Source organism: Harpia harpyja, chromosome 3, assembly GCF_026419915.1.
Source record: "Harpia harpyja isolate bHarHar1 chromosome 3, bHarHar1 primary haplotype, whole genome shotgun sequence".
NCBI lineage: Eukaryota > Metazoa > Chordata > Aves > Accipitriformes > Accipitridae > Harpia > Harpia harpyja.
In genome coordinates, this window is record NC_068942.1 from 80,535,498 (window position 1) to 80,562,212 (window position 26,715).

General features: G+C 42.1%; 2 protein-coding genes across 3 annotated transcripts in view; both read right to left on the minus strand.

Moving 5' to 3' along the window:
- Positions 1 to 137: 137 nt before the first annotated feature.
- On the minus strand, positions 138 to 15,302 carry KLHDC2 (kelch domain containing 2). 2 transcript variants are annotated; one of them, XM_052783681.1, is made up of 15 exons: positions 15,183 to 15,266; positions 14,368 to 14,419; positions 13,434 to 13,601; positions 12,515 to 12,594; positions 11,358 to 11,475; positions 9,866 to 9,981; positions 7,312 to 7,393; positions 7,140 to 7,223; positions 5,090 to 5,170; positions 4,953 to 5,011; positions 4,513 to 4,622; positions 3,972 to 4,044; positions 2,745 to 2,832; positions 1,518 to 1,570; positions 138 to 1,226 (listed from the first exon to the last, which is right to left on the minus strand). In XM_052783681.1, exons 3-15 carry the CDS (start codon positions 13,587 to 13,589, stop codon positions 1,103 to 1,105), a joined length of 1,224 nt encoding a protein of 407 aa, XP_052639641.1. In that variant the 5' UTR covers positions 13,590 to 13,601; positions 14,368 to 14,419; positions 15,183 to 15,266; the 3' UTR covers positions 138 to 1,102. The 2 variants fall into 2 exon arrangements, with proteins under 2 accessions (XP_052639641.1, XP_052639640.1); XM_052783680.1 differs by lacking the exon at positions 14,368 to 14,419 and having other exon boundaries at positions 15,183 to 15,302.
- A 405-nt stretch (positions 15,303 to 15,707) lies between these two features.
- KLHDC1 (kelch domain containing 1) overlaps positions 15,708 to 26,715 on the minus strand; it is a 30,937-nt gene continuing 19,929 nt past the window's right edge. Inside the window, exons 9-13 of the mRNA XM_052783684.1 lie at positions 22,457 to 22,569; positions 21,691 to 21,763; positions 17,425 to 17,509; positions 17,032 to 17,084; positions 15,708 to 16,681 (exon numbers count right to left, since the gene is read on the minus strand). Of these exons, the coding sequence (XP_052639644.1) occupies positions 16,507 to 16,681; positions 17,032 to 17,084; positions 17,425 to 17,509; positions 21,691 to 21,763; positions 22,457 to 22,569 (499 nt within the window). The 3' untranslated portion in view covers positions 15,708 to 16,506. The remainder of the gene's footprint in view (positions 16,682 to 17,031; positions 17,085 to 17,424; positions 17,510 to 21,690; positions 21,764 to 22,456; positions 22,570 to 26,715) is intronic.

A 26,715-nucleotide genomic window follows, 5' to 3' on the forward strand; every position in this document is an offset into this window, starting at 1 on the left:
CACGTGCGGTATCAGCGCACCCCAGAGAGAGACGCACAACCACAGCTCAGCTCAGAGGTCCGCACCACCCCAAGCACGCACTTAAGCCACAGCTAAAGCTTACACAAGAAACCAGCGCAGGAATTACAATACAGGAATTATTTTGTTCTAGAAGTCAAACTTTTTAATTTTTTTTTTTTTTGAGGACAGCTTAAACATGATTTCACCCCTTCCCCACAGCAGCAGAGCCTGTTCCTTGTCCCCGATGTCACCTGCTGGGGCTGCTGACAGATGGAGCCGAGTCAGCGAAGGCAGGCACTGACCCATTCCACAGCCACTTCCAGTGTACCTCCATCAAGCTGAAGTCCTTCAGGCTGTTCCGGCTGTAGGTGAGCTCCACAGGTTACTGACACAGCCTGTAACAGGCTCAAGCACTTTCAGTTACACTTCCCAGGGCAGAATATCTGCTACCTAAGGTTCACAATTGAAGTTCCACAACATAAAGAGTTCCAAAAAAACAAACTACAAACAAGCAGAGAGTAGTGGTGCTTTAACAGCTGAAGGTTTACGACAGTTTATCAACTCTGACGTTGTACAATTTCCAAATCCCTTAAGCATTTGTGGCAAAACGTTAAGCAGACAGTTTCCTAACGCTGTAGACTAAAACAGGACTGCTCAGCCCTCGCAGCGATCTTCAGCCTAGACTAAAGCAACACTCTTCAATAGTCATGGCGTGCCTCAGTATTTCCTGCACAACCGCAAAAGTCCTCAGGTCCTTGACTAGGGACTCTGTAACAACTACTTCCACACATGCACACCCCGTCTTCTCGCTCGGGGCTGGCCCTCACACGTACTTCAAGGTGGACAAACCCAGAACTAGTTGTAGCTCAAGCACAGGATACATCTCCACTTGCATTAAATACATTTATTGCAAACATCTTTACACAAAAATAGGTTCTCTCTAGGCCATTCACATGCAACTTAAAGGCAAGAAGCAACTACCTACAACGATACAGCTATTTAACCTATACAAGTTTAATGTTTGCCACACTTGGTAAAATTATTACATCTTCTTAGAGCTGCTCATCCATGCACAGCTCGTTCAGCGATCTCTGCGGAGGGCTCAGGAGCCCGAGGTGTTGTTGCTTCCAAACCGCTGATTGACGCTGTGCAGCAAGTGCTTGGGGAGGCAATTCCAGGAACTGGCCAGCATCTCCTTAAAGCAAATGACTGCTTCGAGGCACAGCCTTGAGGAGAGGGAAGACATGGCCGTTGTTAGCATGAACAAGGGGTGCAAGGTAAGCTCATTCTTTACAGCTATTTAGTGAGGGCTTGTTTTCATCACTGGTGCCAAATGCGTGCTTCTGAAAGGAATCTTGCTCTATCCTCTCATAATTGGCTGCTGTTCTTTCAGCATTCTTTAGAGGAAGAATGTTTTCAGGCATTTTAGGAACATAAGAAAGGGGTCTGGTGGTAACCCTCACTACTCGTCTTAGAGGGAAACATGACAGTTTAACGTTGAAGTCTTGCTTTCTTACCTTACGAGAGATCGTGGTTGTAGAGAAAACACAAGTATTTCATTGCTGTGAGCCTGGAGGTGGGGAGGGAAAGAGAGAGAGAGAGAAGCAGTGTGGTTATGTGGATTCACATTATTACAGTAGGAGCCAAACCAGCCAAGGCTCACACAGACGGCCTCTGGAAAGGAAGGCAAATGGCACAGCTCTGGGGTCTGGCGAGGAGAGGCTGACGGTGGGCAGTAGATTGGACTTCCCATAAATCACAAATGCAGCAGACATGCTGAATGCAAAATTGCTCACCAAATCCTACAATATGGGAAGTTGTGAGCACTACAGATGAATCAAAAAACAGATGTAGTGCCACTTGATACGAACACCTGGAGGGGAACGGGTGCACAGAGGGGCCAGGCTCACGTGCTCTCCCTGTGCATCATCTCCTGTTACTGTCAGACAGGGGACCGGGCTGAAAGCTACAGTCAGCACAAGTGCACAAGATGGGGGCCCTGTGAGCCCCACGTCCCAGCTCCGACCCTGGCCAACACCCGTGCTCAGAGGGAGAGAACAGGAACACCACCTGCGTGCAGTTTCCAAGTCTTCACGGCTCTGTGGTGAGGGGCTTTGGACACGGGGACTGTATCAGGCTCAGCAGTCAATGGTGTGTTGTTGTTTTTTTGGGTTTCTTTTTTTTTAAATGGTTATGCCTGCTCCTTGAATGGACATAAACCTCTGCCAGAGCTGAGCTGCTGGTGCATAAAGAAATGTTGCACCACTCTTGTTTGCCACTCGCCCGTTCCAGCTGACGCCCACTAGTTCTTACACTTAGAAGGTGCTGGCAGGCTTGTTCCCAGTCTCCCTTTCCAGCCAACGGGTGTTCTTACAGACCCTGGGACACCCCCGTCCCGGCTGAAGAGCCCCTCTCTGTTCAGCCTGTTCTCTTCAGGCCTCTCTGTAGGCATCGCAGTGCCCCACAAGAAGCACAGGGAAAAGCTGAAGAAGTAGTTAGGAGCTAAGAACAGGCTCCAAGTGAAACACACGTGTGAGGGAAAGCAAGTCATTGTTTGTTTGAATAATGAATAATGACCTGCTTTCTAGAAAAGCAGCAAAACATTTCCCCTTCAAGCTTTGTTTATGCACCTTTGTCAGTCCTCATGAGATCACGCATTTCACACTCACTGGAGTGATAAGACACCACGGCTCCTGCAGGAAGGGCCGGGCTGCACAGGAAGGGAAAGCTTGAAATAAACTTACAGCTTTAGAATGGGCAAGTAAGTTGTTGGCACAGCCCCCAAAGACAATCACCTCTCCCTCTTCGCTTGCACAAGCGGTATGCCACAACCTAGAAACAGAAATCAGCACTGCATTAAACCAAAGAAACACCCCACCCAATAATGCATGTTTAGGGTTTGTATCTGAAGTTAACACATGCAAGTTTGCCCTTCCACCACTACGCTGTAGACGTGACTAATTCAACGGGAGTTTTTCTTCAGAGAAAAAACTGGTCAGCAAACCATGGGCTGCATAAGGTGTCCTGGTTAGAGCAGGGCTGCGGGGCTCAGCAGCGCGCTGCCTGTGAGTGCAGGCGTGCATGAAACCCACAGCCCTGTCGCTGCCGGAGGATGGCTGTAATGGTCTGCTCACACAAACTATACGTCCCACTTGAGTCAAAAGGCTGAAGGAACAGAGTCAGATTTTGTACTGCTCTCCTAAGACTTGGGGAAACAACTACTCTCAGACACACGTTCAGCAACAACAGGGCCCTGTCCTGCTGCTCCAAAGCAGGGAAGGGCAGGTGGGAGGCAGCAGCTCAGCCTTGTTACTGCCCCGGGAAAACAGACCCCTCCTCATCCCCACCAGCAGCAAGAGTAAGGCCAAAGAGGGCAGATGAGGAAGCATCACTGCTTTAACTCATTTAACCTTGCTCAGAACACTTCCCCAAACAAGATATATCACAGTAACTCACGTGACATGAATGTTTTCAATGCCATACACATGCATCACAGTAGTTTTGATGCGTTTAAATTGCAGGTCATCATCTCTAATTTACTCAGCAGGAAGACAAAAATATCCTGGGTGTGCACAGGATTAGCCACCAGCGGGGATGCTCAAAACAGTGACACCTGCCTGTGTCCAGTTTGCTGGCAGAGCAAGAACACACAGGTTCCAGTTAGCTCTTGCGCTGGCAGTCCCAGCTGAGAGGCCTCTGCAGCCAGGAGATCAAACCCTAAATCCCCGTGTTCCCTGCTGTTTCACAAACATCGACCTCTACGCTACCTCCAGCACTAGTCCTCCGGTGGCATTCATCTTGCATTTTGTGCGCACATTCAATACAGCTGCACTTCTGGGGTAGAAGCTAGCATTGGTATTGTTAAGAAACATGAGTGCTGTAAAGAGGAATGTGTGTCCTGTCTTTGGCAGCCAACATTAAATGTTTCCTCACTCTTTTTTAATAAGTTTCCAGGCAAGTGTCTACTATACCTTGGTTTTTCAGAATAGTTATGCTCAAACTGTATCCACTCATTCTTGCTGATACAATAAATCCAAGCATCACCTGAAAACAAGCAAAATCCCAAACACAAACAGTATTCTGTTAGTTCTTTCACATTTGCTGCACTAAACGTGTACTCTGGTGTAACACAGTCCATTTTTGTTCTTAAATAAATCAAGTATTTTAGGAAAAACCTTATGAAACATGGGGCTACCTATTTGAAAACAGGTGTTTAATAGTGGTTTATGGGAGCAAAGTCAGAAGGGGAAGATGGAGAACTGTAAAGCTCTTAGTAATTGTGATTTGCATTAGATGCATTTTTAGAGCAGTTTAATTTCTATAAATAATAGTGTCTCAACACACTCAGTGACTCCTGCTCTGTGAAATTAGCTGTCGACCATAAAGAGTTGGATCACAATGGCATGGAAGGAATTTAGCAAGCATTTAAGGTGACGAGGCAATAATTCAAGCTTCTGTGCACAACTGTTAAAGAACACAAAGACAACACAAAACTCTTTCGGAATGACTTACTTAATGGCTGCTTGTCAGTGGTGAATCCTCCAAAGAGAAAGAGGTGATCTGAGGAAATTGGTGTTAAAGAATGCCACGATCGGCCAACTGGGCAAATGCCTTGCGCGATTCTGTGTTTCAAAAAAAGCACCATAAATTACACATGTGCTACAATAAAATACTGCTGCTCTTTTCTGCTCTGATTATTTTTCAGATATTTGAAGGATGCAGCTTCATACTGTGCACAGCTCACGACCCAAGGGCAAGTTTAATTTCTTTAGACACAGTAAAAGAATTTTACTCGTATCAATGCTTAAAAAAGCCTGACAGCAAATCAGGAGGATCAGTTCTACTTGAGTTTACTTACTTACTGGAGTTTACCAAGTTTCACTAGAATGATTATAAGTGAATAAAAAATTATATTGCTTTACAAACAAAAGAACTCAAGTTTTAGTACGTACATTTCATTCCACTCCCACGTATCCAGATTCAGATAGTAAAGATCGTTCATTCTGGACTCCTACGATAAAGCAGACCATGGTTGAAATACTCCGTTTAGGTTTCAGTAACACATCGTTAAAACTGGGCTGGGGCTTACTCTGTATCTGCCACCAAACACGTAGCCTCTGTTCCCAACAGTAGCACAGGCATGAGCTGCTCGTGGTGACGGAGTTTTCCCCTGGGAAAAGACAATGTCAAGTAAGAAGGTGAGTTTATTTGATACCTTAACAAAAGAGAGAAAATGCCATTTCACCAAAACCCCACAGCAGGTCAAGTGAAGAGGAGCTGAAGATGCCCACCACACACGCGAAGCAGCACAGCTACGGCCACACCAGGCACCCCGGGAGGTGCGGGGTGACAGCTCCTCTCGGGCCTCCCAGGAGAGCTCACCTGGACATCGCACTCGGGGCAAAGCAAGGTCTCACAGTTCCACAAATCAAGTCACCCGAGGAGATGAAAGGCTGAACTAAAGTCAGATTTAAAGCCAACAAGGGACAGAGAGCGAAAAAACATCCAGTAAGTCATTCTGTGTGCAGAAACTTGCTTTTTTTGATGGATGGAAGATCAGAAAACTCATTTTAAATGTTTGGGGTTTTTTTCCCCTCTAAGTGTCAAGGTACAAATTTTGCTTTTAGAAGAGGGCTCAGTCAGACACAGAAGACCTCAGACTGTAAATGAGACAGTGACATAGTGAATCATTAAACAGTATTTTTCTTGAGTTACTTCTGAAATATTTGAGATCTGTATGTAGTAAGACGAAGCAATTCTTTGGTAATCTGAATAAGGAGTTACTTATCTCAAATTTCATTTCCTCCAATTCTGTGGCAATAACACTCCATTTGCCTGTTCCCGAATACTTCTGGGACACTTCAAATAGTGTACATTTGCAATTACCGAGTGTTTTGTTTTGTTTTGACCACAATTCAGCATCCAAGTGAAATGTACCAAACCATCACATTACAGTGAGGATGACAGGAAACCATACATTTTGTTTTCCTGAGCTCCTCAAATGCCACTGAAGCATGAAAGAAAGCAAGTCAACAGGAAAAAAGATTAAGAGAGAAAGACAGGTTAAAATAAAAGGCAAGTTTCCCATTTTTGGAGAGGAGAGAGGACCTAAGTAAGTGAACGGTTTAAATTCAGTTTAAATGGCCTCAAGAATGCTACTGAATAGGCAGCAGGTAATTTTTATTTTGAGGGGATGTTTCCAAGGCTAGTTCTACCAACAGTGTTTCAAACCCCTCTCTTAATAGTCCTTCCTCTACAAGCATGTTGCTGGTAAGACTGCAAACACAAGCTAATGACACCTCACAGAGTCCATATATAGGAGAGAAATTAACAGTCCCACTTTGCTGGCAAGAGAGCAAGGTACAGAGGATTAAGACAGCTCGCTCAGGAAGCACAAGAAGGGAAGAGAGCCCTGGTCACACAGTCCTAAGCTTTAGCTCCTGGCCAGGTTTCCTCCCCTGGCTGGATCAGACAGACTGCATGTCCCAGGAGGGAAGCCAGAACAGCAGAAACCAGCAGTGCTGCAGACGCAGTGCTTCCCGCCAGCCACAGAAATGCCCTGCAAGGCGTTTCTCACGTCCTCCTGCTAGCTAGCACTAGGTATTTCAGAGAGCTCTTCCGTTTTTTCTAACTCCTGGCATTTAGGGACTGGTTTATATCCCTAAGGCGGCAGGATCACAGAGCACCTGACAACTAAACACTTGGCAGTTAAAGACTGGTGACATGTAAACAAGGCTGCAGGGTGGAGCAGGAAAGTAGAAAAATGTATTTTGGGTGAATTTCCATGCTGCTTGCTCGCAAACAGTTAACCACATTTTCTAAAATAATGCCAGGGAGATAGGGACTAGAGATAGGACCCCCTAAGAGATACAACAGGTTAAGACAGCTTCACAGTGCAAGTTAACCGAGCACATTGCCAGGCGCTCAGAACATCTGCAGCCCAAAGCCACTACTAACCCCGCACAGCTACGCAAGGAGGCCATTTTATCAGCACCCTCTTCAACTCGACACAAAGCAGTGAACCCAGGCCGAGCAGAGTCATGCTTATCCTCCCAGGATGCTACAAGAGATACGGCACAGAGTGCACATATTTCTTAAGAGCTCTAACTTAATTACAAAACCAAAAGATTAATAATTACCGTAGTTATAGGCTGGCTCCAAGTAAAAGTTTCAGTGTCCAGAACATGCACGTGGTCGTTCCACCCTCTAGGAAGACCTGAATTCTTTAAAAATATTAAATAAGCAACAAGTTTTAATAAGCACTAATCAAATATTAAAGTTTAAATAGAAATTACTTCAAGGTTTACTTACCCAAAAAGAAGTTTCATCAAATTCAAAAGTTCCCCGTTGTTTCCCTTCAGGAAAATAACCATAGCCTCCAAAAAATATTAGCCTGAAACAAAACATGCATCAAGATCTATTAGAAATGCTACCACATCTGTTGCTACAAATTAAAGTTCTGTAAAGGCTGTGCTCAAACAGAAGATGGGAAAACTGGGGAAGCTTCTTTGGCTTCATTACTTCCCGTATGTCTACAATGCAAGTTGCCCAGGTGTGGGGCCCTGTTTCTTGCCTAATCGACCCTACCACCCACATTAAAGCCCTCTGTAGCTCTTTCCCAGGCCCCAGGCTTCCAAGCTTTGCTCCAGTTCCAAACGTGTGAAGCTACCAGGCCTGCTGCCTGGTCACTGCGCTTCAGCCTTCGCTACCGTGGCTCCCACACAGCAGCTACAGGGGTTTATTCCTGCAGTTTCCTGACTCCACCCTTTCCAAGCCCTCTGCTCGTTTTCCCAGAGCCCAAAATGTTCACAGACACTCCGGTGAGAAACAAAGGGAAAGCATTACAACTTGGGCATGGTCACTGTGGAGATGTGTGCTAGGCAGGGCAGGGCAGGAGGAGACCAAGGGACACTACATGCAGCAGACCCTCCACCAGTGAAGCTGCCTGTGAAGTTGTTAGTTCTGGGGGAGGAAGACACTTTCCTTTGTACTTGTTGAATTTTGTTTCAAAGCCTGAAGAACAGTTACTCTGAGCAGTCACTCATCTGTTTTTACTGTTCTTTTTGTTTTTTAAAACGTAATTTACCTTTAAGTTTTATGTTTGGGTTTTTGCACATATTAGAAACTAATGGCATGGTTCTGCCAGAAATTCTTATTGAATTATGAAGTAACAGAAAACAAATCTACACCACCTAACTAAACACCCACAACTCCAGTCTGGCACAGATTTACATCTAAACTGATCACATCAAGTATCATAACAGTAACCTTTCTCTCCACATCGAGAATCTGAAAACTAGCACCACGGGCCACTTCCTATCTTTCATGAGTCTCTGCAGCAAATACTGTAACAGTGAGCTTTTTCTACACGTAATGGACAAAGCAGCACAAGCATCTGTAGTGTTACACACTAAAATCACCATACATGGCTCAAACACAAGGACATACAGCATCCCTCATTTCCTCTGCCTCAGCAGAGCCAGAGACGATACAGTCAAGACCAGTTGTGGTAACAGGCAGAAGATGCCTTTGCTGTCCAGGTAAGGTTTTGTAGGTAACAGCTTAAACCCCTACCTGATGTGACAAGACAGTAAGAACCCGTAACCCTTGCCAGTTGTGACCAAAGAAGAACTAGAGGCCCCCGACCGTCACCTCATATTTGCATCAGACCTCCTCAGCCCCCGGCATCACGTACCCCAGCAGCACTGCCCACACCGGGCGCCTGGCCCACGGCCTGTGGAGAGAGCCCTGCTCTGTGGGGGATCAGCCTTTCCAGGTTCTTCTGCCAGGGGACAATTCTGGCCATGTGAACTGTCACCTGTGCCAGAGCATTTTGGAGTTCTGTTCTCTGGAAGCCAGGAACCTTCTGAGAAACCAGCCCTGGGTAGATGCTCCAAGAAGAGCGCCAAAAGCCCCTGCCCTCCCTGAGATAATTCGCTTCCATCCCCAACCTCCTGAGCAGCTGGGATACAGCAAGCCTGGGGAAGCAGGAAACTACCTACCCACAACAGGGTCTTTCCTCAGTCTATCCTCCAGTGCCAGAAGGCTGGAACGATCTCATCACACAGCTCCCTGCTTCGGGGACTAGCACCACCCTAATGAAATGGGGGAGGAGGGTGCAAGGCAACATTTTGCATGTCAGCTCATCCGGCTTCAACACCACCTTGTCTTCCTCATCTTTTCCATGGTTTGCAATGCCAAAAGGCCTTCTGGCATCTCTGGGACACTATCCCAACACATTAAATCAGATAACATCAACAGCAGTTCATCTAACACGTTCCTCGTTTTGTGCAACCAGCACAGAACACACCGAATTAAGCATGTGCACCGCTGAAAAAGCCACACGCAATTTTAAGATTAAAATGGCTTCCTGCTCTTCAACCATCAAAGAAATGCAAGCTGTCCCACAAGACGTGACCAAAAGACTACATTTTGCATGATATGGGGAATCCTAGAACAGGCTTCAGTGAAGAATAATTCCAGATGCAATTGCCAAGAGGAATGACGCTGATACAAGTAACTACGATGCAGTATCTTTAAAGCAATGTACTGAGAATGCACCGTGGAAGATTTGCCTGTAATGAGCGTACATTTTGGATTGTGACTCACAGATACTTTGCAGCTTACGTATACCCAAACTGGGAGTGAGGTTTTTCCCTATCAACCGTCAAAGGACGGAACAGTTTTAAAAGGCTGGCTGGGGAAGAAATTCAGCATCTTCCTGAAGCACATATGTGCTGCAGACAAGAAGCTCTTCTGCAGCTCTTGTTCAAACAAAAAGACACAACAATGACAAAACTAAGAGTGATTAAAAGCAAACACACGCGCAAGGATAGCTGTGCTGACTTCGTTGCTGGAGCCTTACTTGTTTTTGTAAACCCAAACGCCAAGTTTGTCCTTTGATGAAGGGGGTACCCCCTGACACTCTACTCTGACCCACTGCAGCACTTTGTCCGTGGATCTGGAATTTAACATGTAGAACTGTAGAAAATAAAAAGATTTTTTTTACCCACACAGTTAGCTTAAAGCTTAAGTCTGACTGATGTTAAAATATTAACTTTTAATTAGCATGTATTGGTATAGAAATAAATTAAAAGTTCTCTTCCTAGCTGCACAGAGCACTGACAACGTTTGGAACAACACATGGATCAAAGGTCCTTATCTTTTTGCAGACTCAAGCCCCAAACACTTTTTACAAAAGTAATAGGACTGTGGACATTGAGTTTTACCATCCAAGAGCTGACATGGGATACAATGAAGGTATGTACAAAGTAGCAATTGTCTTACAATAAAAAAAATCTGGTAAAAGAAAAAAAAAAGTGTTTTTTTACAGTATCATCCCTTCTCTGTGTGTTACACCATTTTAAATGGAGAGAAATAGCTGACACACATGTATAAACTAACTGAAATGTAAGAATACCACAGCAGGAAGGAATTGACTCACACTTTATAAATGTAGTTCGTTTCAGACTGTTTGCAAGCATTGCATCAAGCTACCTTCAGTTTATATTTAAGAGCGAGGCCAAAACTATTTAATTTAAACCACACTTCCAGAACATCAGAAAATATTATCAGAGACTCCAGAGAAGAATAACATTTCAAACAACTACAGAGCAGTTACAAATCACCTCCTGATATTATTTCAGTGAACTCTGGAAATTCCCATCTTTCAAAAGAAGCAAACTCAAAAGCACCAATGCAATACAATTTATAGGGTGAATTGCACAAGAACACCTGCAACCAAACCAAATAGCAGGTCACGGTGTTTCTTCAGTGGCGTAAAGCTACCAGAGTACAATCACCATGTGAAATGATGCAGAGCTGAAGGCTGACCTGTTTTACAAATGCTGTGTTATCTGACCTGTTGCAGACAAATTAATACAGTGAACTGGTAAAAGTCAGCCAGCTAATCACCTGCATGGAAAAAAAAAAAATCCAAGCAGTAAGCACCATATTTTGTTAGTCAAAACCTCTTAGGCAAGCACAAAAAGAACACGGCTTCAATTAGTTCACATCTGGGGAAGCCACAGACAGGATGAGAAAGCTGGTTATCTGCTTCCCAGAACCAGAGATGCAGCCAGTAGATGACAATGTTATACTGCAGAAGCCATGGAGGACACAATGACTGGATACACGTTCAGCATCCCCTGTTATTAACATTTAAGCTCTGAAACAAGATCCAACCTGTCCAGTCGTTCTGAAGAAAATGTTTCTGGGATTTGTTAAGATTATACATTTCTTGCTTTGCATGGATTTTAATTCACTGAAAAGGCCACGTCTAGTTTATAAAAAATGGGAACAAAAGCTAATAAGGAGAAACTTATTTGTGAGGAGGGGTTTATCTTTAAATTACTAACCTTGTTTGTATTGCCACGGGCATGATGTCCTCCAAAGAGGTACACCACCCTGTCTACACACACGGCACAACTTCCAGACATGGAAGGTGGAACGTCTCCCTCTGTTTTACTCTTCTTCCTAGAAGCACAGGTTAAAACATTTTACCTGATAGAAATGAACAATAATGATTTTATCTGGAGTGGAATTTTATAACCCTACCAATAGGTTTTTAATTACAATAGGTCACTGTGGACCATTCAGTTACGAGTTCTTCACACCCTTGCAGGTTTAACAATTTACAACACTAACCTGGGTATGACAGAGAGGGGTGGGGAAAAGGCAATTTAATTAATACATGTTTTGTGGGGGAGGAATCCCGTCTGCCCAGTTCAGGAGTTTGGTATGCCTTTCACGTTCAAAATCCCCAGAAAGATCCTCAGGCAAAGAAGATGCACCTGTCTAAACTGAAGGTTTCTATTTTGCTACTGGATTTTTAACGTTTGTAAACATTACAACCACAAAGATGAGCTTCCAGCCCATGTCCAAGGCTCTCCCTAACCACCATGAGGACTGGAAGCACTGCTGAAATTGCACTTTCTGCAAAGCGCTGAGGGGACTTGGCTTCGCAGCACAAGGCCCCAGCTAGCTACAGAACTGGAGCACTGGATTCCCTTTCCTCGCACTATCAGGCACACAGGTTTCGCACAACTTCCAGGCTCCCAACGACCTAAGATGATGCAGTAGATTCTTTGGCTGCATTTAAACATTTAAAAACGACTCCTTAAAAGGACAACAAATAAAAAACTCAATATGGGTTCCCTCAGTAATGTACCACTGTAATCAAAAGTGGTACAAATACAGTTTTCAGGTGCTATATCCTGTACCAGGCATCCCAAAACACTTCACACTGTTGATCGCATACTCCTGTATGGGCTGCCTGTCCGAGCTGCCTCTCCTACCTTACCCTGTGAAAATGTATTTGTTGTTTTCACAGGGAAAAAAAAAAAAAAAAAAAAAAAAAAAGGAACTATTTTACACATTTATGCAACAGTTTGAGAGGTGGGAACAAAGAGATCAGGGAATTCTCTCTCTGTTCACAGACCCTCAGCATGCTTTCCATACCAATTTAAGAATTTACCTCCCCCCAAACAACAATTAAGTTAATTATTTACTGTACCATCTTCCAGTTTCCATGTTGTAGATCCATATTTCATCCCTAGGCAGATAGAAGTCATAAAATCCCCTAACTTGCGCATTCTGCAGAACAGGTCAGAAAAGAAAAAAGCAACATTAGAAGGATGCTTGACATACTGAATTACAGACTCCTGTGAATGTTTACAACCCCTCAGAGATCTAATCACAGAACAGAAAACAGCAGGAGCAGTGCCTGCCACACTCCTATACCTCTCAGCTGCACAGCAGCCCTGGGAGAGCAGGTATTAGCCTATTTTAGCTTCTGCTAGGGACCAGCTCCCAGCAGAGCCAGAGACTGCGGTAAAAGGAAGTTAAACCTCATTTTCATAGCCCGAGCAGGATAACTAGGGTGCATAAATGAGCCAAAATTTCCCATTTAATTCCCCCACCCCATGTGTGACACCACCAGAACAATACACCAAAGCTTTGTCTTGAGCTACCAATTTATTTACCAAGTTCATTGACAATTCATTCCTGCCAAAATTGTAAAATGACTTGGTTCTGCTTGCAATACACATGCAGCCCAGTGTGATAAATAACCAACCTGTGATCATTAACACGCAATATATAGTTGTGCTGATAATGCTGTAAATAAAAGCACCATTTTGCACAGTGTGCATTTCATATCACACAGTATTTCCTTCTTTTCCAACAGATGCGTGAGTTGACAAAGGCAAACAACACCCTGCATCCCACAGAAGTTATCTGTTTTCCAAGATCTGCATTTAACACGATTTATTTCAGTATTTCAAAACTCTTAAATGTCATATTCTAATTTGTTAACTGGAGCTTTTCTTTTCCGGGGGGAGGGATAATTTTACAGAGTCACTCCCAAACTAATGGGACATAATTACCAGCACCACGGGTGGCAGAAGGCTTACTTAACAAGGAGAACAGCGTACCTTATAGCCTCCCCAGACATACATGCAGCGTCCATCAGTGACTGCCACGTGCCCGCTGCGCTCAGCGGGGCTATCGTTCTCCAGCTGCTCAAAGCTGTCCTCAGCTGGAGCTGGGAGCTCTTCATCTGCCTGCAGGTCTTCGTTATCATCGGCCATTTCGATACAGTGCTACATGCACAGAATAACACACAGTGTGGAGCTTTGAAAACCATACAGGGGAAACCACCAGAGGAAAAAAAAAGAGAAACTACACACTGTTGTTTCTTTCACAACAATGTTTCAGTGGAAGAAGTTATCCCATCAGTCAAGAAAGTTTCAGATGGGGATTCCTCAGCTGTGTGTAATTTATCATGGTTTCAGTTGCCAATTTGAGCCAAGGTCTCTATCTGTTTTTTAAAAACGCACTTATCTATAAATACATTAACTGATGACAAAAAAACCCGACTCACAGCGGAACAAATTTGAAAGCTTTGCCTACAACATGGTTTTCACAAAAATGAAAACTCCTGCAGCTTTTCAGGCAGAGTCCCTTTGGGCTGCCTAAGCCCCACACAAACCCTCCCATAGCTGTTAAATGCAGGACATGTTACCTATGCTAAAAAACACCCACAAAACAAAGCCCCCTGCTCCAAATCACGCTAGCATGCAGAAAGCCAAAACCCACAGCGTCCTGGAAAGACAACAGCTATGCGCGCCAAGCACCTACGGCTCCCGAGCACTGTGCGGCTTAGGGGTAAGAGCAGCCTCCACGCCAGGGCTTTGGCACGCGAGGAGCCGCAGGGCCATGCTGTCACTGGGGTCACTGGTAATTCAAAGCCCCAACTGTGGGAGGAATCAAGCCAGGAGGAGATGATGAAGTCCGCCCTGGAAGCCGTCTGCACCGTCTGCCTCAGCCTGTAATGGAGCACGGGGACCCGGGAAAAGCTAAAGTCACCTTCCACTTAGGAGCCACTCCCAAGTCCCCGTCTGCTTTAGCTTTCTTACAGCTACGAGTTGAATCCGTCACCACACAGAGATTTGCAGGCACGGATCAAAAGGTCAGGGAAGTTGGACGGTCCAAGCGATGGTTTTGTGCAACCAGGCAAAGCGAGAGAAGCGAAAAGGACATTAATGAGACTATCAAACCCTGCACTCGCACAAAATCCTCGACACCTACACCGCTCCTGACAGATTTTCGTTTCACTTGAATTGCTCCAATGATGGAGACACTACACCACCCTCGGTAGTTTATTTTTGAGCTTTAATTACGCTTTAAATTAGAAAGCCTTACTCACATCTCAATGAAATCTGTCTGCTTCAGGCTAACCATATTTTTACCGACCTCTCCCCGGCGATAAGCGTTTTTCTTTTCATTTTTTAACAACCTAAGACACACTGGACAACGGTCCCCCTTCAGTCATTTTTCAGTCCCGTACTGAAACGCGTCTCGCAGGTCACTGCAGTTCCCAAGCCCTCTGTGGCTCTGCCCTGGCTGTCCACACACCTCACGACACCCCGACTGGCCAGGCGCGGTTTCCTATCGAGACACAGCCGTCACACAGGACCCAACCCGAGCATTCCGCCGCACCGTGCTGAGCAATGCGCCATCACCGCACTTACCAGACCCGTTAACAACCCCACGGCCCTTCCCGCTTTCTGTCAAGGTTTGACACCCCCCTCCCCTTCCCTCCCTCCGTCCCCCACAGCGCGCAGCCCCCTCCCGGCCCCCTGCCCCGCCGAGCCGCCTCCCCTCCGATCCCCGGGGCCTACCGCGGCGGTTGGGGTCGGTCGGTGGTTGCTGCGGGCCGCACGGCGCAGCCGCCCCGTCTCCTTCCCTCCTTCACCTCAGCGGGACGCGCGGCGTCAACATCCGCCGCGGGCGGACGCTTCCGGCAGCGCCGCGCAGGCGCCGTCCCGCCCCGCCGCTGCCCGGGGCCGAGGCGGGAACGGGGCTGCGGAGCGGGGGGCTGCCCGCTCCGGTCGCTGACAGGAGTCGGGCGGGGGCCAGTGACCGGAGGTTGGGACAGCGAGGCCGTGAGGTGACCGTCACCCGGACCTCCAAGAGATTTTGGGTTTTTTTCTTCGTCAAGAGGAAACCGTGTGTTAAACGTTTTCGGTTAAAAAAAAGCCACCCAGCTAATGGTAAATGCTTAAGTTTAGCACGTAGAAAACGACGGCTCTGCTACACTACCCAGTCACAAAACTTCCCTTTACGATATAGCTTCGCTCCAAAAACTCCCTTCCCCCATTAAGTAGGTTTCACAGACTGTAAAAGGGTCAAAAAACTAGGCGAAATCGGTCTCGAGTCAACCCTCTATAAAATTTTAATGACTGTGCTCCTGTTAACTAAATAGTTGAAACAGAAAAATAGCAAGTACTACATATGCTCTTTTTAAACAATAAATAAGCATTTTTTTTAACCAAGAATTAAATATAAACTTTACACATCCAAAATACAATATACAACCTATTTCAAAAAGGACTCATTGATTACAGAAACATAGTAAAACCATATTATGAACTGCACATAAGCTTTCCTATACAGACGGTAATGCTGCTCATAGCAGCTGCTTCTTCAAGTTCCGCGGTTAGCCGGTTGACTTTCCTACTCTGGGTACGACGTCCAGCTCCGTCATTCGACAGAGTCTGGTGGAATCAAACGGTAAGATTCAGCGGTGTTAGCAAATTAGTTACCTTTTTCAAGACTGACAAGTGTGAATCTTCCAAAGATACCGTGTTGAACTGATTTTACCTTTTCAGAAAGGCTGATGTGATAAGGCTGTAGTAAGATTTTAGACTTAAGCCATATTTTATCCAACTGAAAACACTTTGTATCATCTGTCACCTCCAAAAAGAACAAGTTGTATGGACTGTCTCATTAAGACCACAACAGCAGAAGTTAACAATATATACAAATGAAGTTTTATCAGTTTTCTATAATGCAGAAAACAAGAGACTTCCATAAAAAGGATTTGTTCTCAAACTTCACTTAGAAACTCAGCTTAATTCTGTAGCATTAGTAAAGTTCACTAACAAAAGACTTTGCTGTACACTGTAAATAAACCAAAGTGTTCAACAGTTTTGCTGCCATTGTTCATGTGGTATTTAGTTGGCTTTGTCTTTCAGTTTCAGCTTTTTTCTCTTGCCGGTGGTTAACTGCAGCCCAGAAGGTTATTTTTTTCAGCACTTGCTGCAAAAGTTTCGATGGCAAGCATGGTATTTGATTCTTTAAGAGAGTTGCATTTTTACCAATGCAGTCGAGACACAACCTGAAGAAGGAAAAAAAGGAAAAAAAAAAAAAAGGAGAGAGAGAGAAAAAAGAAGAAAAGGAAGATTGAGGTAAATGGTCTAATAACCTAAAGACAAAAAAGTGACATCTAATAAAAGCTTGTGATGTTCATAACATATGTTGTGCTTGGATGTGCAGGAGAGAGCATTATGCAACACCAGTCTTCAAGCTGCTATGGACTGCCATATGTGGCATGTTTCAAATACTTACCGAGGAGGTAATTTTGTATTTTACCTGCCTACATAGGAGTACATGGTTAAAACCCGTGTGTAAAAGCACAGTGCCATAAAGATTTACACTAGACTCTTTGTGCCAACAGCCTCAACTCACCTGAGGAGTGAATAAGGTTGAGTCTGAAATATCAACAAGTCGCTGCAGTGACCCTAATCAACAGAAAAAACACACCATTAAAATGACAAACAGCTTATCTCAGAAATATTGCTAATTTCTAGATTAGTGTAACATTTATTACCACACGCATGATTTAAAACTGATAATACCTAAATAATTATTTATAAAGAATATGAGTAACAAACTCCTTTTTATGAGCCTAACAAGGGCAGGAAAAAACCCTCCTAAATTACTTTCCAAGAACACCTAAGGTCACATCTCACACCACCATATGGTATGAATGAACCCAATATCATCACCAATTGTATTAACTTTATTTTATATCAATTTTAATTATCATAGTGGTAGGATTTCATTATTCAGTTTACTGACTGTGTCCATGAAATGCAAGTCATCTTTGCTTCCACCAAACACCATCACTTCTCCTTCTTTTCCAAGGCAGGCTGTATGCCACAATCTAGAAATAAAATTATAAATAGAATTAGCGACCAAGTAACAATAAGCAGTTGTGTGTTATCAGCAAAACAAATCTAAAAACTAAATGTTCTTAAGGGTTTCAGAAAAGCAGTAAGTTTACTTGCATATTAACCTCTTCACCTCACATAGACTCTCCTCCATTCTTCATATTCAAGTTTCTTTTCAAAAGACTCTTTTGCTATACGGATAGAAGTCCCTTTTAACTAAAACAGAAAGGTCACTTTTCTAATCCTCTGATTCCCTATTTATGCACAGAGCCTTGAAGTCTTACTGGCCTCACTACTTACCCAGAAAAATTTTGCAATTTTAAGTAATGTCTTTTACAAGTTGCTCTGTGAGCTGCAGAAAACAATAAAGCCTATTCTTTACCAAGCTGTGTCTCAAGGCAGACCATCCGTTCTTACAGAAGAATGGAGAATAAGCACTGAGCGCTCACTGGAGTGAAGCAATTACGAGAGTCTCTCTTTTCTGTTTGGCCATTTGCACAGACTATGTTGGGACTTAGTATCTCTGAGCTTCCTAATTCTTCATCAAATATTACTGAAATGGGTCAATTGATTCAAAACGTACATGGGCAGAAGGGGCAGCCGTACATGCAGAGAGCACTGTAATGTAACCCTTGTTAGGAAACCAAGACAAAGACATTATTTCAAAAGTCTTCAGAGGTAAAAAATAACACCTTAACATACGATATTACTCATTTCTTTAACAATATAAAAGGAGAGAGCAATGTGACTATCCATCTCATGGGAATTTTGCTGAATGACTACATTTCATACAGACCAATACATTTTTGTCATTATTTGACTCTTCTGTACTCTAGTTACATACACTTTGTCTTATTTATCACTACTTCAACAAAATGTTACAGTGGAAAAATTTTCAGAAAACAAAATAACAGTACAAAACAAGCTTTTGCCAAGAACAGCTTTTCTTTTCCTTTTTTTTTTTCTTTTTAAATTTTCCACTACTACTTTAATTCATAACTACAATTCTAATGGCTTTTAAGATTGTGGCGTTTTCAACACTAGGATGAGAGCTTCAGAACACAAGTTATCCTGTTTCAGTTTTACGCTTCCCCCAAAGATTCCTGGGGAACATTTTCTGTGTGTTGATTACTTACATCACGCCCACAAGCAAGTTTTGTGTTGTCCATATAACAGCACATGGTATTAAAAAAAACAAAACAAAAAACCTGACTTGTATAATCTTGCTTTAACAAAGATTCTGCTACTTCAGCAGTTACACCTTGCTACATTTACTTTTTATTATTAGCAGATCAAAATCTGTAATTTTTCTGCTGGTGTATCACCACTGAAGTAAATATCACAAGATGATTATCACCACAGAGCTCTGGCCCTTAACCAAAATAATATGCACCACTAGAACTTTCACACAAAGTAAACGTTCTCACTTTCTTGCTCCATTCATATCAGTAATTGTTCACCATTCTCCTTAGGCTAAACTGTATCCCACCTTGTCTCTTCCTCATACCTGTAGATAGATCTGTCTCTGCCTTATCTGCATTAGGAAAACTCTGGCCTGGACTTCGTCACCGGAGAACACTGGGAAGCCTTTCCTGCCTTGACTTTGTTGACATCCTAGCTCGCAACCTGATGCTTTTTCTACAGACTGACAGAGTTTATGTCCTCTCACAGCTGCTCTAACTTATCACCTAAACATTCTAATAAAGCATGTTATTTAAATTATACAGATGCTGAATAGAGGTAACCTTTTTACACAGCTCTTCTAACTAGAATAACAGAATTACATTGTAAGGAAAACACTGGGAATCTATAAGTTAAATATACAATTTGTTCTGTATTTTAACCTGGCATGCACAATGTTAGCTGAAGTACAACTGATGGACAGAAAGAAGAAAAATATTTTCTACCAGTACAGAATCACAGATCTATAACCTGGAAGACAATTTTTTAGAAATTACTAAAAATGAAGGTTGAAGGAAATTATTCTTCACAGAATTTAAGGAGGGAATCAATTCTGCAGAAGCATCAGGAAAATACACTAATGCATGTGTGATATACCATGTATTATTATAAAATAATAGAAATAAATAGAAGTACACATATAGGTATTATTGCCAGTGCATTTCAAGTCCTGCTGTAAAGTCATATGAGCGATAGAACTGACTTAAACCTTTTTCAGCTGCAGAAACCCTGCAGTAATCCTCTGTAAGTATAGGGATGCAACTATGGTACAAGTACTTCACACTCAAACGAGTTCAATATATAGACAGGCTTTTGGTATGGCTCCTTTAATCCATGTTTCCAGGACTACCTGAAAAAGGTTTCTGAAGTATCTTTTTTTTTTTTTTTCTTTCTAAAAAGCCAGGGGAAGGTTATTTACTTCAGTAAAGAATTAGGTCAAAGAAAGGCAATTGCCCTCAGCCTACAAACTGCATACCAAAATCTTCAGATGGTGGAGAACCATAGGACATGTCTGGACTTGAGGGAGCTCTGAGACCCAAAAGCTCTGTTCTTAGGAGGGTCTGGGCTGCCTGTGCAGTACAGTCCCCAGCAAATTTAGCAGTGTCAACCTCAGGAACCCTCTTTGGCACCTGGGCTGCAGCACAGGAGGTGGCTTGCTCAACAGCCTTTCTGCCAGCACAGTCAAGTGACAGTTCCACTTTGTAGCCCAGTATGGGATCTGCCCTTGAATTGCCTGAAAGCCACTTGGGGCTCAAGAGTCAGAGGTTCCTAACATCCAGCCCTACCACCACCAGAGGCACAAATGTTATTCCAGCTGCTTAATTGCAGAGTAAAGGCTGAGCTGCAGCTCCCTAGGCTGCTGCCCGTAGAAAAAGCATATTCTGTCCCTTCCTGATCTTTTTTCATGACGCACCAGTAAAAATAATTACACAAGGTGAGGCAGTCCACTTCAGCGGTTAACTTTTATGAGACCATCCATGTAAAGAACTGAACAAAAGACAGACATGATCCTCGACTGCTAATGATGTGTGTTGTTATTTAAGGCAGTCATCAGTCCCTTCATGTATCAGTTCACTGATCGTAAAAAGACAGGAAATATTCTATGAAGCTAAGGTGTAAGTTTATTTGGGCTTGAAAGGGTCTGAAATATAAGAAAGCAGAAAACTTGGTCTAACAGTGCTGTTATATTTAAAAGACACCCTAGAATAGGATAAAACAGGAAGAAAATTAATTGAGGCAAAGATATTTCAGTAACAGAAAACAGAACATAAAGCAGGAAGCATGCAAATGCCACACCAGAATTGTACACTATGCTAAAAGAATGATATAAAATTGTGCTGAGAGTACCTGGGTGAATGTATAGAATGAATTCCATGAAAAACCGAATATTTACTATCTACAGCAGATCAGTTCAATAGTATTTACATTACAAATACAGAGAATTTTACTGTGTTAAAAAAAAAAGTCTGTACTCTGACACAGCAAGCACCTGTTTTCAATGGCAGCTTCTGGTTCAGAACATGAAACTTGCTTTCTTTAGTCAGAAAGAATCTTATCTTTTTCTGTAATCTTAAACTAGATAGGGAAGGGGAACAGAGTCTGTAAGAGACATTCTAGAACTAGGTCCTTTTCGGTCGGCAGTTAAGTCCTCGAAATAACAAAATTCCACAGTCATTTGCTGTGCTGTTTAGTACTAAAATCAGTTTTGCAAAACTGTAATTATAGTTAGCTACTTCTGCTCAAGGAAAAAACAAAGTATTTTATAATACTTTTGAGCCCTGAAAGGAGCATCAACATCTTCATGGTTGTCTCCGCCATGTTTCTAATAATGTATCAACATTAATCGACTTTTATTATTCTCATAGGATATTAATTCCTCAAAAGTTATGTGATATACATTTTCTTACATAAAAATAATTTGGCTATAGAACACCAGGTTAGTTGGACACCCAGATCCTTCATCACAAAAAAATCTTTTAATGCAAGTAAGCATCATCATGCAAGTAAGCATCAACTATATCAAATACAGAAAGTAATAATGCTGTACCAGGTATGAAGGAATGTAAGTTAGTAAAGCAAACTACTCAATCATACTGCATTAATTTTCTAAAATATTCTTATAATGTAGTTTAAAAATACTGTTCAATAATTTAAAATTACTTAGTTTTTTAAAATGCCTAAGCTTCAGCAAACATTATCTATTTTTGTATACCTAGGCCTACTCTTAGGCAAATGGGTAAGTTGTTTCCATCCATTTGTTGTAATGCTGTGAATCCAGCCATCACCTACAATGTAAGAACATACATTAGGACCTTTTCTTGTGACAAAGTATTACCTTTTTTAACTACACAAAAGGCTCTGTGTTCTAAGAGCACATTATATTAAGATAACAGTAACATCATCACTACAGTAACTTGCATCTTTCCAGTCTTTGTAATTTAACTTAACCATTCAGTCACAGAAAGCTCACTTCACTGAAATCTAGAATTGCCCCCTCTCAGTGGAATATATCAAAACTATTTTCACTAATTTCACATTTTTTCATTAAAAGAAGTTGCTTTTTCTAGAAAAGGAACTCAGTATAAGACTATCCTACTTCCTATTTGACATTTTGTAGCTGTGACTTGTTATTCATCCAAAAATCCACATTATGTTGACATTATTTGTATCTTCTTCCTGCAGTTGCTATTGATATCAGAAGTTACCCATTGTTCATAACAAAATGTGTGAGACTCTTGCCTTTATTCTTTTAGATGATAGACAGTTTGGTGAAAGATTTATTATACATTCTCGTTGTACTACACAATGCTCTCCTCTATTTCTATAAAATAATAAGATAGCTAGAGAGATACTCAAGTACCACGAAAGTTCTGTAACAAGAGTTAGGTCTAAGTAGTTTGAGAAAGACAACAAATATGCACACTACACAAGGTTAGTACTAAAGTGTACAGTAGAATTATAATCTCTAAATTACTTACTTAAAGGAACATTATCGGAACTTAGTCCACCAAAAAGAAAAAGTCTGTCATCTCCTATCGGAGTCAACGTGTGCCAGGATCGATCTTTTGGTTTCTCTCCACTGATATTAATTCTTGGTGAAACAAAAAGAAACAAATAAACAAAACCAAATTTTCAAAGAATGCTGAAAATTAATCTGCCAGAAAATGTAATAGTTAATTCAGTTTGTCCTAGACCAAGCTTGGATATATTCCCACTGAAAAACTTGCACTTATGCAATCTGAATTTACTTTTGAGAAGAGCGGTGTTCAAATCTAAATGAAGTAATTTCTTGTAGTAACTGTTCTCTGAACAATCAGTTATGTAAATATCAAATGTAAGGACAAAAACATTGATTGTTATTTTGTCTGTTTGTTTTCTTAAGATCACTAAAGCCACTACTTAACATACAATTGAAGGCACTTAGGACAGCAAAGAAAGGACTATACATTCAAATACACTGCACAGTACATGTAGGTAAACAGGCCCAGTTATTTGAGATAAGATTTAATGAATGCTGACAGGCTACAGTCCCTCTACTCCTAGGAAAATGATCTTAAATGATACAAGGATTGTGGCTTTACCTTTTATCCAAAAGCTACTACCTCTTCAAACATTGTGTCTTTTAGCACAATGGTGGGTCACCCAAACTTTGAGATAAATTTTAGTAAAAAGTGGAATTCCTAAGTACAAAACAGATGTAGATTTATTATTCCAAAAATCTGCTCATGTTACAAAAATATAGATTTGATATTGATTTCATTTTAGCTGCACAGTTAAGTATGCTTGAGATGAGAATCTGAACAGTAAAGAACCTGAACATAAGGGGTTACCTGTAGCGGGTGGCCTGAATTCACACCATCTTAGCTTAGGCACTTAGGTGTACAGTTGTCTCAGGAGGATCCAGCAGACAAGACTTAAGGACCTCCAGAGGGCATCAGCCCACCTAATATCTTGATACTAAGCAAAGTGGCAACTTCTGTTGTAAAGTACCTAAAGTTAGACACAACGAATCTAGGCCACTGCATACTCAGTATGCCCTCATTTTGGAAAGATGATGGAAAAAGCAGGTGCAAACACCTGTAAGCTCTCTTGCAGGGTCAGAATCTTAGTTGGAGACTGTCCAGAGCAGGTAAGAAAGGAATGTTCAATCCAGGCAGACTATATCTCGAAGAACCAGTTACTTTTTTTTTTCCCCTCCACTTTGCTAAAGTGAGGTAAGTGCAACATACACAGATGAGAACTCAATCTACAATATTAGGCAGTCATCTGTATTTCCTTTATAATCAATGAAGGGAAGCAGGTCCTTGAAAAGCACAACTCGTGATTAATTTTAGATGTCTACCTTGGCAGCAGTTGTCTCATGCCCAAGAAGTGCCTATTTCTCTTAACCAAGCACAGAGGAAGCCTAGGGTGAGTAATACAGGCATCTGCAGTTCAGTTTAAGGAATTTCACTACTGGTGACTGCTAAGCACTTTTCCATCTGGAAGCAAAGACTGAAGAATCATAGCTAATTAAACAGTGATTGCAAAACTGTCCTACTAAATTTGGCACTGAAGTTGAAGCCAAGTCACAACGTTTAAGTGCCTGCTTTGCACAACTCTTGTATAAGATGCTTCTAAAATTGGCAAAGGGGCAGACTGTGCTGAGATCCAACAGGCTCTGATGTTTAGAAAAATATATACCAGATACTGATGGGTGATAACGTTTCAGTCTTTCATGCTACTGATACAAAAAATTATCACAGTAACAGAAGTAACATAACATTGAACATTTTGAATAACAAGTCAGTGGAGCTCAGGGAAGGCAAGGTAACTTCTGGATAGTGGCAACTAAAATAAATATTGCAATCTCATGCTGGAAGGTATTTCTGGATTAGCAGGTTAATATGCAGTTCCTTAAGAAACCTGCATAGAGCTGCATAAGAAAAAACTCCTTGCTGGGAGATCTGTACTTTACAGAAGAACTTCAAACACCTGCAGTCAACTTGTCTTGGTCAACGGCATTCAGACAGCCACACTTTTTAATCTGTATTAAATCCTTGAATCTCGATTGGTGATAATTCACATGGCAATCAAAGACAATCTCTCTGCAGCTGCAGAATGGCTGAGATAATTCTGTCATCAAGATCAGAAAGGTTGTATCCTGCCCAATTTTTAATTCATCATCGGATCAGAAATTTCAGTAGAAAGGAATTTGAAGCTATAGCATAAGAAAGGTTCCTTGCAAGAAACACCTAGAGGAGAAAATACTCACACTGACAGCAAACCAGTCTGAAGGAATTTCCCCACCTGTAAAATACTGGAATGACACTAGGGCTTTTTAGAGTCAGTTTTCAGCTGCAAATGGATTGTCTGATTAGAACTATTCAAAACTATTGCTGGTACTTGAAGGATATAGAGTAATTTTCTTTACTTCACACTCTTAATATGTACCTTTATTGGTCTCAGCAAGCATTTTGTTGCTATATAAATTTCAGACAAAAAAAAAAAGGAGAGAAAAAAACCCCAAACATTTATCTGTTTATCTACTCTGTCTTATTTTACAATGTTTATGTGTGGAATCATGGGACTTTTGGGACCAAGTTCTTTATATTGGAGATGATTCCTACAAATGCCCAATTTCTAATACAGCCACCGCTATTGATTTTATGAAAGGAAGCATGTAGCCAGAAATAATTTTCCAAACAATTTGTGCAAAGACAGACTATAAACTGGAGTCAAAATGTAAATACTGATTTGATAGTCCTGAAAGATACACTGATTTTTGCTCCTTTTGTAACTGGGAGACGAAATCACGCTAAGAGGTATTGTATGTTTGTGCATGCTGACAGGTGGCCTGGTAGTATGAGATGATTTTACCATAGTAGCTAATTAATAGCCACAAATAAATTATTTGGAGAAAACATCATCTAGCCCTAGGAAAGTACCATTCCCCCCCCCCCCTGCAGTTTGCAGCTGACAATGGCTAATCTAAATTCTGCCATCTGTGATAGTCTGAATTATATTTCTCAGGTTTCCCTAAAATCATTCACTTTAGTAAGGGAAACAGTGCTCAGGCCTGTGACGCTTCCTGTAAGACCAGGCTTTGATCAGTTACCCCCCTAGCTCTGAATAAATATGAACGCTTTACCTCCTGTGAGGTGCCACCACAGCAGCAGACACGCTGCACAGACTCTTTTTTTCCTATTCTCTTAAATCTCTCTTTTTAGTCTCTCAAAGACTCCTTGCAGAGGTACTATAGAATGGCTGGATAGTAGGCTCCTAAATTTATAATGATCAGAGTCTATATTAAATCATGGGTAAGTCTTGTGAGCTATTCTTGGATCACAATATAGAAATAATCAAGTATTGGAACAATCTTCAGGTTTTAGGAATGGCTGCATTTCGTATTACCATCCTTAGTCTAAGGATGTGTGTGTGTATGTATGTAAAATCAGTCTGTTGTATTCAGGTCAAGAACAGAAAACTTTTAAAGAACTTCGATATTAGCTTTCAAATGCCAAAGGGAACACTGGCTGATGAGGACTTAGAACTCTGACATTGACATCCCTCCTTCAGGGCTTGAAATTCCTCTCAGTAACTTGTCACTCAACTGTCACAGGTTTCCTTTTTTAAAGCAATAAAAAGCAAGCCAAACAGCAACTGCTCATGCAACAACAACAATAATCTGAATAATCAATCCACTCAGAGGTAAAGTTCCCAGTCTAAGAGGGACAATGCTATCATTTAGGTAGAACATTGTTAATTTTAAAAGAACTAGCAAAGAAAAAGGGCAATTAAACTGATTAGTTAATCGTAAGTGCTAATTAAAGAAGTCTTCAAAGAAAAATTTTTTTGAAAGAACACTGTGGGACTTCTTTGTCCTGCTGCCATCAGCAGCAAGAAGGAATGGATGGAGGATTGTGTCTACTCCCTTGCTTTGCTCTCAGCTCAGAGGGTAGAGGAACACACTTGGTGCAGGATCAGATCAGCTGTCACAGGTGATTAAAGGTGCCCATCATAGGTGCATGAAGCACATAAAGCCCTGGATCAGGCTGCCAAGATTGAAGTGGCTCAGGTGGACCTGGACTGGCAACATAAGGGTGAGCTATTTATGGCTCGGTGGGCCCATGATGCTTCAGGCCATCAGGGAAGAGATGCAACATATAGATGGGCTCGTGACCGAGGGGTGGACTTGACCATGGACACTATTGCACAGGTTATCCATGAATGTGAAACATGTGCTGCAATTAAGCAA

Bases quoted from the DNA above. Each gene is read 5' to 3' on its own strand.
- KLHDC2 (XM_052783680.1), bottom strand. From the start codon at position 13,589: ATGGCCGATGATAACGAAGACCTGCAGGCAGATGAAGAGCTCCCAGCT. The intron at 2,833-3,971 runs GTATAGTAGACA...TTCTGTTTCTAG, and splicing joins AACTATTCTGAAAAACCAAG to GTTGTGGCATACCGCTTGTG. The intron at 1,571-2,744 runs GTAAGTTTATTT...CCCCACCTCCAG, and splicing joins TACTTGCCCATTCTAAAGCT to GCTCACAGCAATGAAATACT.